Source organism: Amia ocellicauda, chromosome 19 (genome assembly GCF_036373705.1).
Source record: "Amia ocellicauda isolate fAmiCal2 chromosome 19, fAmiCal2.hap1, whole genome shotgun sequence".
Taxonomy (NCBI): Eukaryota; Metazoa; Chordata; class Actinopteri; order Amiiformes; family Amiidae; genus Amia; species Amia ocellicauda.
The window spans coordinates 22,427,172-22,442,426 of record NC_089868.1 but is presented as its reverse complement, the minus strand read 5'-3'; the positions used below and the strand labels follow the sequence as shown (position 1 = coordinate 22,442,426).

At 39.1% G+C, this 15,255-nt stretch overlaps 1 protein-coding gene across 1 annotated transcript in view; it reads left to right on the top strand.

Moving 5' to 3' along the window:
- Positions 1-9,850, top strand: part of cdc73 (cell division cycle 73, Paf1/RNA polymerase II complex component, homolog (S. cerevisiae)) — a 50,697-nt gene extending 40,847 nt beyond the window's left edge. Inside the window, exons 14-17 of the mRNA XM_066691774.1 lie at positions 5,465-5,626; positions 6,839-6,939; positions 8,225-8,366; positions 8,684-9,850. Coding sequence (XP_066547871.1) covers positions 5,465-5,626; positions 6,839-6,939; positions 8,225-8,366; positions 8,684-8,720 — 442 coding nt within the window. The 3' untranslated portion in view covers positions 8,721-9,850. The remainder of the gene's footprint in view (positions 1-5,464; positions 5,627-6,838; positions 6,940-8,224; positions 8,367-8,683) is intronic.
- Positions 9,851-15,255: the final 5,405 nt, after the last annotated feature.

Genomic DNA, 15,255 nt, shown 5'->3' with positions numbered 1-15,255 from the left:
TGTAATTCACTTGTACCCATTTGCCTTGTATTGGAAGACCATGTCAAGTTATTAGGCTGTTGCTTCAATATTGTCATTTGTAAACTCCCTTCCTACATTCTTTTATTTTAGGTATTTTCCACTCTGGGTTTTAGGTATTACTACCTGGTAAGGTTCCTTGTGCATTGCATTGTTTTCTAATTTAAAAAGTTGTTTTCCTTGGCAGCTGTGCAAAGATAATTCTTGGATGAAGTTCTTTAATCCTGTTGATTTGAATGTAGGGAAATGTGAGGGGCAGGTTTTACTGAGGAGGGGGGGAGGATTGTAAACGTTGGCCCTGACCATCAATTTCTGCGATTTTAATATATTCTGTAATATAATGTAACTTTCTGTGTTTAATGTTGCGTCTTTCAGCTGTCAGTGTCTGATGAGGGGAGATTGATTTTCTGGACTCTGGTTGTAGCAATAATGTCGGCTACCGATTTATCAAAACGATCTTCTGTGTTGGGACACCAGGCTTTGTGGGTCTGGTTTGCGAGGGAGTGTGCCTGGAAGCCACACATTAAGATCAACCCCGGTCATAACTACCAACATATTGTTTAATGCAAAATTATTTTCAAACCGTCATTCATATGCTCTGTAGGCACCATTATTTTCAGCTTCACTTCTTTGTCCCAATGTTTACCTTCTTCCGGATAATCAGGGGTGAGCGCTTGATTGTGTTCAACTGACCTTGAGCTACACATTTGTGTCTATGGTTTAGCAATCGAATTTAGTTATTATGGAAAGCTAAAAGATTAAAAAAATTGTCTGATTAATAAAGTACGGATTCCATAGTTTGTAAATTGTATACCCTGCGTTCAGGAGCTTAAATGAGCCTAAAAGCTAAATTACCCCTTTGAAAACATATCAACTTACAATTCCTAGGTGCAGCATTTGCCATATATATATATTTCAGGAGAGTAATTGCCATCATAACACTTTATTGAGTACATAAATCTCTGAAATACAGCCTTGATGTGCAAAAGTCAGTTCTCACTGGGCACATAAAATGGAAGATGGAACTGGAGATATTAAAAGTACCCTGAAGGCTAGTTTTCAAAAATGAGGTAATCTACACACAGTTTACACCGCATATGTGTGTACACAGGATCTCAGAGTCTGCGCTGGGTTTATTTTATTTTTTATAGGAGATATTGACTACCTAATTATAATTGTTTTGTTTCAGCTGAGCCTCCTCTGATCATTAAGCAAGCATATTGTAATTAGAATTAAATTTGAGACCTGTTCCCATTCTCAATTTATTACAGAGCAGATGGACAGCTTTGCTTAAAGTTGTTTACATCTGCTTTACATTTTCATTTCCACGTAATTGAGATTTACATTCGACGACTGTCTGTCGGCGCCCGGACCCCGAGAACCGTGGGAAGTTCTGCACCATATTTGTTGGGAGACGTTCACTTATTTCAATCTCTATCTTCTATATTGAAGAATTAGAGGTGCCAAATCTTTAAATCTGCAAATCTTTAAATGGGAGAACAGCCATGGAAAGTATACTCGATATGTGATTGGACATTCCTGTGCTGCTAGTATTTCTAAGATAAAATTGAAGCTCAGAGACCTGAACATTGTACTGGCAAATTGTAAGGTAGTTGAAATGTACAAGGTGTCAGATCTACAATTTAAATTTTTGCTGAAAATGTAAAATATACGATTTGACTCCACTCCTGACCAGTAGGATTGTGAATGGTGTCTTGTTGAATATCGCATTACACAGAACAGGGATTTGTGTGCATGTGTTATTGTTTACAGATTCATTTTTAAAGTTAATGAGACGACTTGGCCCTGCCTTGTGTGGCAAGGATGACAGACTGCGTTCAAAAACTGCAAACATGCCGTCTTCGCTTCAGATGTATTAAGGCCTATCAATTCTGCTTCTCCTTGTGAAACTCAAGCTTCATGCTGGTTAAAGGTTTTGTGTGCCACTCTAGAGTTTTTCATGTCAAATAATGAAGACTTCTTGAACATATTTGGGTGGAGGGTGGGGGGGAGCTCTTGCATGCTTGAAAAGCTTAATGTGTTTTTATGAAAGTCAGAGCCCTGACTCATACCTAATTGACATGCAAAAAAGCAGCATTTCCCTTCAGAAGCTTCCTTGGATGAGCGGCCTCAGACTTTTTCCCGTGCCTTCAGTGTAATTTATAATTGGAGGGGGTTTAGAGTATTCTCTGATGTTGGCACACAAGTTACATTAATAAATGAGAGGAAAAATTCATTTTCAGTGCTGCATTTGTAATGAGTGTTGTTTGAGGTAACTTTGGCTGTACTTTTGGAAACAGGATATTGTCAGACTGCTTTGATTCTAATCTGATTTCATGTGAAGGATGTTTATATTTAATATACTTTATATTTTATAATTCTACATAATGAACACATCCATAGAAAAGTTGCAGTTGTATTCAGCAGACCTGTATCCCGTTGACTCGTTAACCCAAAATGTCAATTTATTAACATTTTGACATACAATTTGCCGGTTGCTGTAGTGAACAATGTCCTCCCTTCATTGCATCACAGATGTGTAGAACAACGGGCATGTACATCTGATTGCAATGGGCTGTTTCTTGTATTTTCCTTTAAACAATGGATTTGAATCACCAGCAAATGTCAGAACTAACTTATTCTGTCACTTCGTCTTTTTTTTTTGATTGTCACTCGCAACACACGTTCCCCTCACTGTGCTTTGATTCTGCTCAGAAGCCACGCTTGATGTCACTGCCTGCGGTACGCTTGGCTAGAACAGTCTGCAAGGCGATATAGTCCCGTGAATCTGATATGTCTTCTGGTGACAAGCCTGGGATTTCACGTCTCGTTTTTGCCTCTGTTCTCACAGCAGTGTTTATCCCGCTAATATAGCAAAACCCAAGAAAGCACTTCTGACTTCGTTATAACCTTTTTAAAAAGTCTTTCCTCACCCCCACCTCGTTGTAAATAATGGTAGTTGTTGACTTCTCTTATTAACAGTCGGGTTTAGTGATGTGCAAGTGTGTGAGTTCTTGAGTCAGAGAGAAACCAATTCCTTTTGATTTGAGAAGGAGATCTGGCTCTTACGGACACCTGTACCGAGCGTAGGAGGAGAGCGTTGTTTCAGGTGGTGTTTCGGGGGTTAAAAGGCATGTTCTGGTTCCTTCATAAAGAAAAAGCACCAGAGTTCAGCTGGCAAGAGGCTTACAGTGGCAGCTGATCAGGGCTGCTGATATTTTATTTGATTAAATACGAAAAGTTCAGCTGCAGAACATGTAGAAAACACCTTCTAATCTTAATGCTAATAAAGTCCTGTTTTCTTGTTAGTGATTCGTTTTTCAAGACACGTACTGTGCAGCTGACCTTTTTAAGCAAACCGGGGTTAGCAGAGGGATTATTATACTTTGCTACAAACTTTAAAGCATTATTTAAAGGCCATGTGCTGCTCAAGATAGCTGATGCTTCTAAAGGACAGTCACAAATTGTGGTTTCTCTCAAAGTAGTTTTCTGTTCGGTGTGGAAAACAAACAGTTGTAGGTTTGATATAAATTTAATGAAATGACCTTCCAAGATTTTTCCTTTTCAGTTCCACTACACGTTTTAAACTAACTTCGGTTTTCACTCCCAAACCTGTGAACGTTGTACAGCTGATGAGAGGGGAAGTAATAGCGTTTGGCAGCTCAAACTGCGGTAGATATTGCAGCTTCGTTTGCTTCTGAAGTTGAAAGCCAGGTAAAATCTTTCAGAATTAATGACAAGTGAGTACGTCAGTGTGCAGCATGCATAGATTTCTTTAAGGTTTGGGAAACAATTTAATAATTTACAGACACCTAGTGTGTTGTGTGTGTATAGATGCTCTTTTATTTACATTTTAAACAGAACCGTAATAATAAAACCACTTATTTGTAATAATGCTCATTAATATTTATGATTCAGATATCTTTGATGCACCAAAATGGATAAAACTGGGAACTCCTTGCTCGGATTGGGAAGGCGTTTCATTGCTGCTTGAGGCCCAAACAAATTTCTGGTGGAGGAACTCCATAGAGAGTTAGCTAATTTAAAATAAATAACCTGACATGGGCCTGAGAGTTCATCCCCATGAAGTGCAAATCCTTTAATGGCTTTCATTAGTGGTGTTCATATAAAAGGAATGTATATCGCAGATCTGGTCTTTGTCCTCAACACCATGCTTTGCACCGAGACTGACCTGGTTGTAGCAGTCAGGCTGATCTAAAACTGCAGGGATGAACGACGGATGTGTCACATGTCAGAACTTGCCCAGCTGCCAAGCTCAACTCCCTCTGATTCATACGGCCAAATATATCACCGCAAGTCCGCAAATTTAATTGTTTCAGTTCCGGAATTATCCAATGCATATAAACACTATTGTTTTTTATAAATTAATTACTTGCTGTGATTCATTTTGCAAGCTGTGTTGCTGAAAAAGAGGCGTTAGTGTCCAGACATTGTGTAGCACTATAATAGTGATCCCTCAAACTAGGGGGATGAATTTAAAGTAAAGCCACGTTAGATGTCGGTCTTTAGCACAAAAGTCTCTGCTCATGATTAATAAAGCATTGCATACCACAGATGCTTCAGAATGAAAGCTACTTCACAGTCACAGCTCCATGCTTTTTAACCTCCTTGTGTAAAACGGTTTTATGACTTTTGAAGTGAAATCCTCAGTAAATGCTTTTTGCATGAAAGAAACCAATACAAAAAAAAAAAGGGGGGGGGGGGGTGGCATCAACGTTTCGGTTGTTACAAATGGCAGTAATTGGCACAAATCACATTGTGGCTGCACATTTTACTGTAGTCGTGCCCCTCGAGTTTCTCCAAGACTACAAGCCCGACTTCTTCCCTGAAGGTAATCTGTCATATTCAAATGAAATGTAATACCAGCTCAGTCTCAATGTAACCGACTCCCTAACACTGTTGTCCACAATGAGATTTACTGCTTAACAGCAACAATTACGTTCATTGTTACTGCTGCTCAAAGGGAAACTGATAGGCTTTGTTCCTGAATAAGGACCTTTTATACAATGATGCATTTGCTTCTTAAATCGCTGCGATTCACAGCTAAACTATTTTGGCCCTTTGGCGGTATATTGAATTGAATTTAAGAATTGATTATGTGAATTTTTTTTTTTTAAATATGTTTTAAAGTATTGTTTTGTTGCCAATTGAATCATCCCAAACCCATGACTAAAAGCCATTAAAGACCAAAGCTTTTTGTGCAAGTTTGTCTGTATTTTTTTTACTAAGTTTTGTTGTGGTTGAGTACAGTATATAATCTTGTATGTTCCCTTAGTGCCAGATTTGTACATTTTATAAAGATGCAAAATTTTAATATATGGATTTGCGCGAAAATTGTTTGAAAAATGTGTGCCATGTGATCATCCCTCCCTGGACCCGCCCGTACGATGAGGGAGACCTGTACTAATTACTTGCTGCTTCAAAGGTTCATGACGTCCGAGGAGAAGAAGAAACAGGGCTTCCAGCGCGAGAACGAGGTCCTGCTGCAGAGGAGGAAGGACCAGATCCAGCCGGGGGGCACGACGCTCAGCGTGACTGTGCCCTACAGAGTGATAGACCAGCCCCTCAAGCTGGCGCCGCAGGACTGGTACGTGTCGGACTCAAATCATTTCTGGAGGCTTCAGCTCTTTTTAAAAGCCCTCCCCCGAGGAGGCTGTAAATGACCGCGCTGAGGCTCTGAACGACATTCAACCATATTCTCCTCCTGCATAGACATATTTAATATCTGTACACTTTTGCTTTGTGTTTCTGCCAGCTTGACAAGGTGGGAGAAGTTCAATAACAGACACAAGTGAATAATAGAACTGTAAAAGGATGGTAAATGGTAAAAGCTGCAGTGTGAGAGTGTTAAGTGATGAAACCCTCGTAAATGAACTATTTCTGGTGGAAAAGGAATCATTTAAACAATCTATTCAATAAAAAATGTAAAACTTTGCAGAAACGACAGTACAGTAAGATCAGAATTACTTTTTCAGTCCCGTGGCTCTGTTAATTACAAGCAAGCTCTTTAAATCTGCCGTCTTTTACTTGTTACTTCACACCCCGTAATTAAACCGTTATAGTTGTCTCTCCGTAAGTGAAATCCTCGCCTGGCAGCCGCCTGGTCAGCAGCTCTGGAGCCCAATCCATATTGATGAAACGCTAAACGGTCCCTTGGGTGTGACTGCGACTAGAACACCTTAGATACTGTTCTCAGTGGGGATCCATTCATCTTGCCAAACAAAGACAGACTTCTGTTGACTATAAATGGTACACTGCTTTGCTAGATGCAAGGATTTTAATAATGCATTTTCTCACAAGTGCAGCAATTTTATAAACCCCATGCATCATGCGTTTAGGTCCTACAATGGACTGGGTCTCTATATAATAAGGGCAAGCTTTCACAGACACAAGACGAGCACCTTGTGTATAGATGTATTTTGATCCCTACCAACTTATATGCTTTTAACTGCCTATTTAATGTGTAGGAAACTTGAATATGGGGGAATTTTTATAATTGCATATTTGAAACACCCTTAACTTGTGTTCTAACCTGTAATTGTGCATTAATTCAATGTACAGCGAGCGCGCGTTTCATTACACTGCGAAGAGTCCAGTGTATTTATGTATCGAGTGTAATTGAGGTCATTGGCATCATTCTAAAAATAAGATCACGCCTGCAGACAGCAAGACTGCGAGTAATTTACACTTCTTGCACAGAGAACCTAATTCCGCTATTCCAGCCGGATATTTTGTGAGCATCTTATTCACCGTTCGGCAGAGATGAGTTAGTGTTTGAATGTGTGTGTGTTTCCCGCAGGGATCGTGTCGTGGCAGTCTTCGTCCAGGGTCCTGCGTGGCAGTTTAAGGGCTGGCCGTGGTTGTTGCCTGATGGGTCACCTGTTGATATTTTCGCAAAAAGTAAGTTTAATTATCTCCATTTTAATCAAGGAAGAAATGTACCTGTCAAGTTTAACTGGTGAGAAACAAGGTGTGTGCCACATTTTCATCCACAAATCGCTCTGCTATTGAGATGTCAATACGCTAGTCCTGCTCCTGACAAGCCGACTGGTGGATCAAACAGGATTGATTTTTGCACAAAAGCCTTTAAGAGCAATGAAGGCTGTTTTCTTTTCATTGTCTCGACAATCAGCCCAGCTTTTCCTGCCCACGTGTCCTTCGAAGGTTTAAAACAGGGTTGTATAATTCCATCAGCTTAGGCCCTGATTGCAGTAAGTCCTCGAAATGGACCAGATGAAATTGGTAAATCCTGGACAATGTCAAATTAAAACCCTGGGGAGATTACGGCCGATCGAGTATACATGCAAGAGTTTAGACTTCATTTGAATGCCTGCAAATTAAATGCAGCTGCTAACTTTCTCGTGTGGACAATAGTCATATTCAGGATCAAATCTGCATTTCTTTTAAAGCTGCAATTCAAATTTCAACTTGTAGAATTGTATACTTAAAATGCCAACAAGGGTTTGATTTAAGATTATTTGAATTAATTCACTGATTTTAATGTAGGAAGGGGCACAACTACTATAATTGAACTTGATGTAGGATGTTGCTAGGATCACAGGCTTGTGAGTTTGACAATTTAGAACATTGCTGTTCAGTGCAACAGTCTGTGGCATATAAAATTAATTTAAAATGACAATCAAAAGTAGAAATCTCTCCAAGTTATGAATATTTGCCTGTTTGAACACGGCAGACTATGCTAGACAAAACTCCAGAACTTGATTAAAACATTCTGTAATGCTGTAAAGGACTGATATTGGATATTTATGGTTATGTATTAAACTTTTTGTTCCATTTGAGAGAGAGAGAGAGACCCAATAATGACAAAGCTGAACACAGTCTTGAAATGTAGAATTGGTTGTTGCTCTCCCACAATCAGCCTATTTTTATCACACATTTCTGACCTCTCTTAAGAGCATCACCTCTGAATCTCACAGATCGTGGGGGCGAGAGGCATGCGATTCTTAATTTGGCACCAACATTTGTTCCTGATACTGTGGCGTACATTATTCAGAGTTCATCTAGAAGAAAACGGTTCTTCTCTGCTAAATTGGAAGCTTTTATTACCTTCTGCAAAATAGTACATCCAGTTTTTTTCCTTCATGAGATTACCTCAAAAACCCTAAACTGTCCACTTCCCCGATCTCCATTTGTAATGAACCTGCGTTTTATTTTTATCGCACAGTCCGAGCCTTTCACCTCAAATACGACGAAGCAAAGACGGATCCCAACGTGCAGAAATGGGACGTCACCGTACTGGAGCTCAGCCATCACAAGCGGCACTTGGACCGGCCCGTGTTCCTGCGCTTCTGGGAGACTCTGGACCGGTGAGCTGCTCTTTCATAGTCTACAGTCTGCAGCTCTTTCATTGCAGCTCTTTTCATTGCGTTTAATAGAAGTTGTAAAGATGTTAATTGCCTTTGCAGCTCATGTCAATATCTAACAATAACTGAAACATGGATTATTCTTATGTGACATAACACTATTTTTACTATTCTTTATATTTTGTATTTCATAGTGGTGTAATTGTATTTAAGTGTGTGTGTGTGTAATTTTAAGACATCTGATGTGAGGAACCTGCAAACCACACGCCGCCCACCCCCTCACCTGAACTCTGACCTTCTTTTATTTATAACACAAACAGGTACATGGTAAAGCACAAATCCCACTTGAGATTCTGAGTCGGTCTGCCACTCGTTTCCTGGAAAGTGAATTAAGAAGTTTGAGCATCACCCCCGTCTCGGGGAAAAGGACTGTTTAACCAGCGTATCCGAGAGCCGTCAGCGCCTCCTCGCTCTCTCGGCGGCGGCTCCCACCCCCTCGGACGCGTGCGCCGGAGGTCTTTCTGCGTTGGCAAAATTATTGTTGTCTGCCTTAGCTAGAAGTGAAATTGTGCTGCAGATGTTTTTATTTTCCTTTTGTTTCGTTGGGTTTTTTTTTTTTTTTTTGGAAGAGGGTGGGATTAAATTTCCCCACGCTTCGATGATGTCACCTAGTAAGCAAACCAAAACTATTCTTCGATTGTAACATGTCTTGGCTTATGCTGGGACAAATCCCTTCAACGTTATATAAGCAAAAGCAATGATTGCCGAGTATAGGGCACAGGAAGCCACTTCTTTATTTGATATTTTCTTTTGTTTTTCAGTTCTGTTGATGTATAAATGACTGTAAGGCAGTAGTGTCCAACATTTAGCAACACATTCTGGGATCTAACCTGTTCTGTTATAAAATTAGCCACTGAGTGGGGAGGGGAATGAACTAAAATGCAGTATATGTTGTAAATTAATGCATTTCCAAAGCTATGCACATGCATTCAGTGTGGGAAGATGGGGATATGCATGATCAATGTCCCAAACTCTAACCAAAACGTTATCATTGAAAAGAGAAATAATAAAAAGGAGTTATTCTGCTTTTCCAGACTCTTGTGACATCGTCTTTAACTGATGAGTCATTCTCCCTAAACCGATTTATGTTTTATGAATTTAGTGCACTTGTGTTAATGAATGAAAAACTAATAACATTTAACGGCACCCAGAATAAGTTATTCCAGCGTCTCGCCGATTTACGAGAGCTGTGAACTATTAACACCCTCTGAACTAGTTATTTTCACTAATTGTTTTCCAATCAGTGACCGTACAGTTTTTTTTTTTTTTTTTTCACTTCACACAATCAATCTCATTAGTTTCCTTTCACCTGTAACTGTTTGAAACTACTGCCAAATTGAATAAGGGGTTAATGTTCAGCATGTCCCCAGTTTATGGGACCTACACTGTTGTTAATCTATATGTTGTAATAAATAGATTGATAATGACTATCTGTTTATCATTTTTGTTTACTAACAAAAAAAGGATGCATTAATGCCAATCCTTGTGTCTATTACACTTTGACGTATGGTGTGAGGGGACAAAAGGTCAACTAATTTAATTGCTGCAGTAGCTCCACGGCCTAGATTGTAACATCGAGCGTTCTGCTTCGACCGTCGATGTCATAGTTTGCTCTGGCGACATCAGACGTGAGCAGGTGATCGTCAACAAAAATAAGGACCGGGTTTCCTTTACTAGTCGGACTATTTCGTAGGCTAATCTTCATCACAGACCCTCGCAGTGATCCTGGGGACAGTTTAAGAGTTAAACTACATGTGCGTGGAAGCAGATTATATTCCTCTCTGATCCGTCTATCCGTTGTTCTGAGTTGTGGTGGTTCATCTCAACTACAGAACAATGTCCTTCAGTAGCTGTAAAGGAAGCCCCCTGTCGCCATTGTTCGGGGGGTTATGAAATGTACCTACACCAATACGCCTTTTTTTTTTTTTTTTTTTTTTTTTGCATCTGTGTGTTCCTGAAAACGAGCGCAACTTTGGCATAGAAACCCATTTTATAATTGAGAAGGTTACAGGATGTAGAAACTCAAGAATACAAACCATATTTACTTCAAGGCAGTTACACAATAACCCGTCATATTCGAAAATGTAAACGTGCCGTGAATTACTCAAAAATTTTCCGAAATAAAATGGCTTGCTTTTGGTTCATACGTAGAAACAAGTGCACAGATGTTCTTTCTCTATGAATACTCTATCATTATATTGCATATGTACAGTTCATATTTGAATACACCCTTTACATAAACACCCACCATTAGATTGAGAAGGCCTTTGAAATTGACAGTTGGATATTTCAGTTTCAGGAAGTAGATTGTTTGTAATCACCTTCTGATGAATAGACATTTTACTATAATAAAAAAACGAATCGATACAAATGTACAACAGTTTTACAATATGTACTGTAATGGTCTGTTTTAAAAATGATTGTAGAGGGATGCACAACTCAGCTGAATCTTGCAGACTGACAGCAGGATATTAGGAGACACAATCGTGCTGAAGTGTGTAATCTCTAAACCGTGTCGCTTTATATTTGATATGGATACCTAAGCACGAAACCGCCTGCCCTACTTATGCAAATAAAAAGTATAAAAAAAAATCTTTACTGCCAGTGTGAGTTTTGTAGGTGCCGTTTCATAAAGATGATTAAAAGGTCTATTGCGATGATTGCTGACATCAACTAAATATAATTGTATAACGGCACCAATTTGTTGCTTGGCTTTCATTACTTCTTCAATCAGCGTTCCCAAAGACCCTGCATTTATTTTAGTGTTCTGCGGGGAAATCCAGGAACCAGTCATTGCCTCCGTGGTCATTATTCACCGGACCAATAAACTTTGCCCCACACTGCTAATGCTTTGAGAACCGGCGGTGTAAAGAATCTAGTTTTATATTAATGGCCTCATGTATGTATGTATGTATGTATGTATGTAATGGGCCTGTGCTGCTGGTGATGGTTTGAAAATAGTATTTCCTGCTACTTAGTTCTTTATTATAGTAATGTGATCATAATAAGAAGTAGATTCCTAGTAAAATGAGTCTCGTAGTACTGGTCGGAGTATTGAACTCAATGTACCTGCTTGTACTTTGTTTGAGGGGAATTCTTGCCTTGGCAAATATGTAACCAGTTAGGACACAATTTATAGGTATTTATATGTCAGGCAAGGCCCCCCCCCCCCCCTCCACCATCCTTCATGTTTAGTTTAATTTATATCAAGATGGGATATAAGGAAACCAAGGGTATATTATGAAAGATACAAAATGTTCAATTTAAGAGCTAGTTCCAAACTGATCTCTTTTTTCAGCACTAAAGGGATATCGTATTGAATTGAGATTGTTGCTATTGCCAAGACAAATTATTAAAGAAACCATATATCAATGTTATCATAAAAGGGATTATTTATTATATTTCTTAAGACGCCCTTATCCATAGTAATTTACAATTCTTACAGATCATTCATGTATACAGTTAGACTTTTTAACCTTACAGATGATTGATTTCCTTGTAAGGTTTGGAATGCTATTCAGTTGTTCTACTTATTAAAGTTATTTAAACACATAAGCATTCTCTAAAGCGATGATGCCAAGTTAGTTTCCAGAGTATAGTTATGTAGATTTACGGATTTTTCAGCTGCAAAAAGGTGGCAGTGAACTGTAATTTGATGGTCTGCAATGTGTCAGAGCAGAGCTTTGAAATCGAAGTTCAGGGCAGTCCTGCGATACTTCATTCTTACGTGTTGTTCTCTATCCCACCTCGACTCCACCAAAGATACCCGCATAGCAAGTGTTTATAGCCATACAAAATCGGAACCTTAGAGCACTGGAACAATATTCTCCAGAACTAAAACGCAGGATCGCGAATTCATGCTTTCAATGCTGTTTTTATTAACTTAACCAGCCCTTGCTTTGAAAGTCCGAATGCGTGTGTGAAGTTATGTTTACTTGGGTGAAACGGATTGGATGTAATGGGACAAAAATCCGGTTTCTTATCGGTACCGGAAAACATCTAGGGCAAATAAAGCTGCAGATTGGATTGGAATGTGACCTTAAAGTGAAACACTCTCGGAGTAAATCACAGTTGATTTGAAGAGCGGGAGGGCGATTTTGTAAGACAAGGGGATTTGAGAGGTTTTCGACTACCTTTATTTGGTAAAACTCGAGTCGAAATGCAAAACCGCTAACAAGGTCAGTATAATAATATGCACTTTGCAGAATGCAGCAAAGCGTAAATGCACTGGGACAGCCGAGTCAATAAATCTAAATGACAACCTGGATCATTTATAGCTCTACTGGGTTGCTGGCCGTCTCTTATTTTATCTCCTGTTTGTGTTAGCCGTGCAATCTTTATCAGTGTGGTTTAGGCAAATATTGATTTAGACGGTGGTTAGGTGTTCCTTTCAATGTACAAAAGGAGGAAAATATTATTCTTCCAAGACAGCACTTTCTCTCCCTGCTCTCTCCTCTAATGTGTAAACACAGTTAAAGGAGTAGTTTGCCCTTTAGGACTCGCACGGGGATGCAAAGGCAGATCGCGGTGTGTTTATGATTCGCAACATTTTTAGGCCATGCTGAGTTATTGATCACTTACTCGCAATCGGAGAGGAAGACACTTTACTGTTAATCTCAGTTGCTTAGCTACTGAGATCTTGCCCAAGGTCAGAGAGTGGCCGTCAGCCGCGCTGTCGCTAGTCACCCTACAGCTCTGAGATGCAGCATTGTGCAGGTAATGTACATTAGGCAAACTCTGCCCACTTACAGTTCAAAGCAGCAAACCTAGTAAGTGGCTTTCAGAAGGCCAATATTAAGTAGCGGGGTTGAAAGGTATGATTGGTGGGTATGTATGGTTTAAATATTTCCTTGAAAGGTATATAAATCGAGAATATTGGCCAATAAAACTAATTCCACTGTCTTTAAGATTTTGTAACCCTGTATTTTCAGATGACATCATATTGTAGGTATGAAAGAAAATCTAGTTTACAATTCAGTAAAATTGTGAACAAGAAAACAATTTATTTGGTTTATTCTCACTCAATTAGTTTTGATTTCCCAAAAGGTCTCCACAAACGGAGAAATAGTTGACGGGCACAATGATTTTTTTAATGCTTACACTTAATCAACAAGTAGTAGTAATACAAAATAAATTCCTTTCCTCTTAGGTGATCTTAACATCAACTATTACTGTTATTAATAATACTTACTGAAAGCTACGAGCTAGTGTAGATTTTTTAAACAATGCAATTAAAATGTGTTTGCAGGCAAGTTTACAAGTGCTATTAAAATAATCTTTGTTGTATATGTATATAGAATCAAAAGTAACAGTGTAGTGGTGATGCTACTATATCACCTGTGGCCCTTTGTTTGTTTTTGTTAAAAAAACATCTTGAAGCAACGAAAAAGGATATTGATTGTTTTAATATTATGAAAACACCATTATTTTGATGAAGATTCCCATAGAGATGCTCATGGCCTGGATGAGTGGAGCAGGTCTTCTCCAGCCAATCAATTGAGTACTTGACTTTTGAAAGCCCTTAAAATAGCATGAGGTTTACTTTGTGAAGCGCAGTGGGCAATAAGTGTGCACTTAGGTGTAGGGAAAAAAGTATAATGTTTCCATCAACTTCCCTGCAAATGCGCATTAATGGTGTTTTTCTCCTTTTTGAGCATCATGGAATGCTTTTAAATTTTCTCTTAAATTATTGCTTTCCAGGTACAGCACAGACCGGTAAATAGCACTTAATTAATACGGGCCGTTTGTGCTGTGGTATGTTTTTAAAGTTGAACTTTTTTCTTCACACTATAAATTTGATCAACTATGTGAGGAGAGCGAGCTATTTCCAAATATAGATATAAATACCCTGTATTAACGGTTATATTTTACTTTAATCCCACATAATGGTCCCCCTGTGTAACAGTGTATATTCTGCTGGCAACGTTTAGAGAGGCAAGATAGCCAAGCGAAAACCAGGATAAAAACGTCTGATTTTAGTGTGAGATTTTCAACATGGAGGCTGTTTTCAGAAAGTTCTGTTAAAAGCATTTGATTTGTCATTAGTATTCCATAAGGCGCTTTTCCTCCAAATGAATAGCAAATGACCCAACGAGACTGTTTGATAAATGTCAAATTTGATTTCCAACCAAATACTGTTATCCAAAACTTCACGCAGTGTTGAGAGATTTGCGAGTAAAAAGCTTTAAACTACTTAGCTTTGAAACAGAAAAGAAGGTCACTGTGGTCTAAAATAATCCCTGCTCCCAGTTTTTAAAATACCCATTCCTCTGCAAGACACATCCCTGCTCTAATTATTTCTGGGAATTACAGCTCTTGTTTCAGAACAGCCCCCACTTCAGTTCAGAGAGAAACTTAGTGCCGTCAGGGTCGTGAAGCAACCAGACCTTGGGTTTCCTCCACAGCGGCGTTCAATCACTCCCCGGACACTGCTTCTGTTGGGCTAAAATGGTTTTCTGTAAACGGGAGGGTATAATCCAGACAGATAAACAGTTTATAAAACCGCAGGGAGGCCAAGCACGGCAGTCAGGACTTAAATAAAATAATGAGACCCCTCCGAGGTAATTATAAATGTTGGTGTGTGATGCCAGGTACTGCCAGGAATACTTTGATTGACAGGTAAGTGCGTTTTTACCGTTCATTGAGTAATGAAAGCGCAGATGTTAAAGTGTTTTTATTCCTTGTTTACCTACACATTTACAGTCCATGTGAATGTGTAGCGCCGTGCCAATGTACACTTGTATGAGATATCATCGTCAAGAAAGTTGGCAACTTCCAGAGGACAGGATGCAGAAGCATACCGATAAGGCGTCCTGCACATTGATTGATGTTA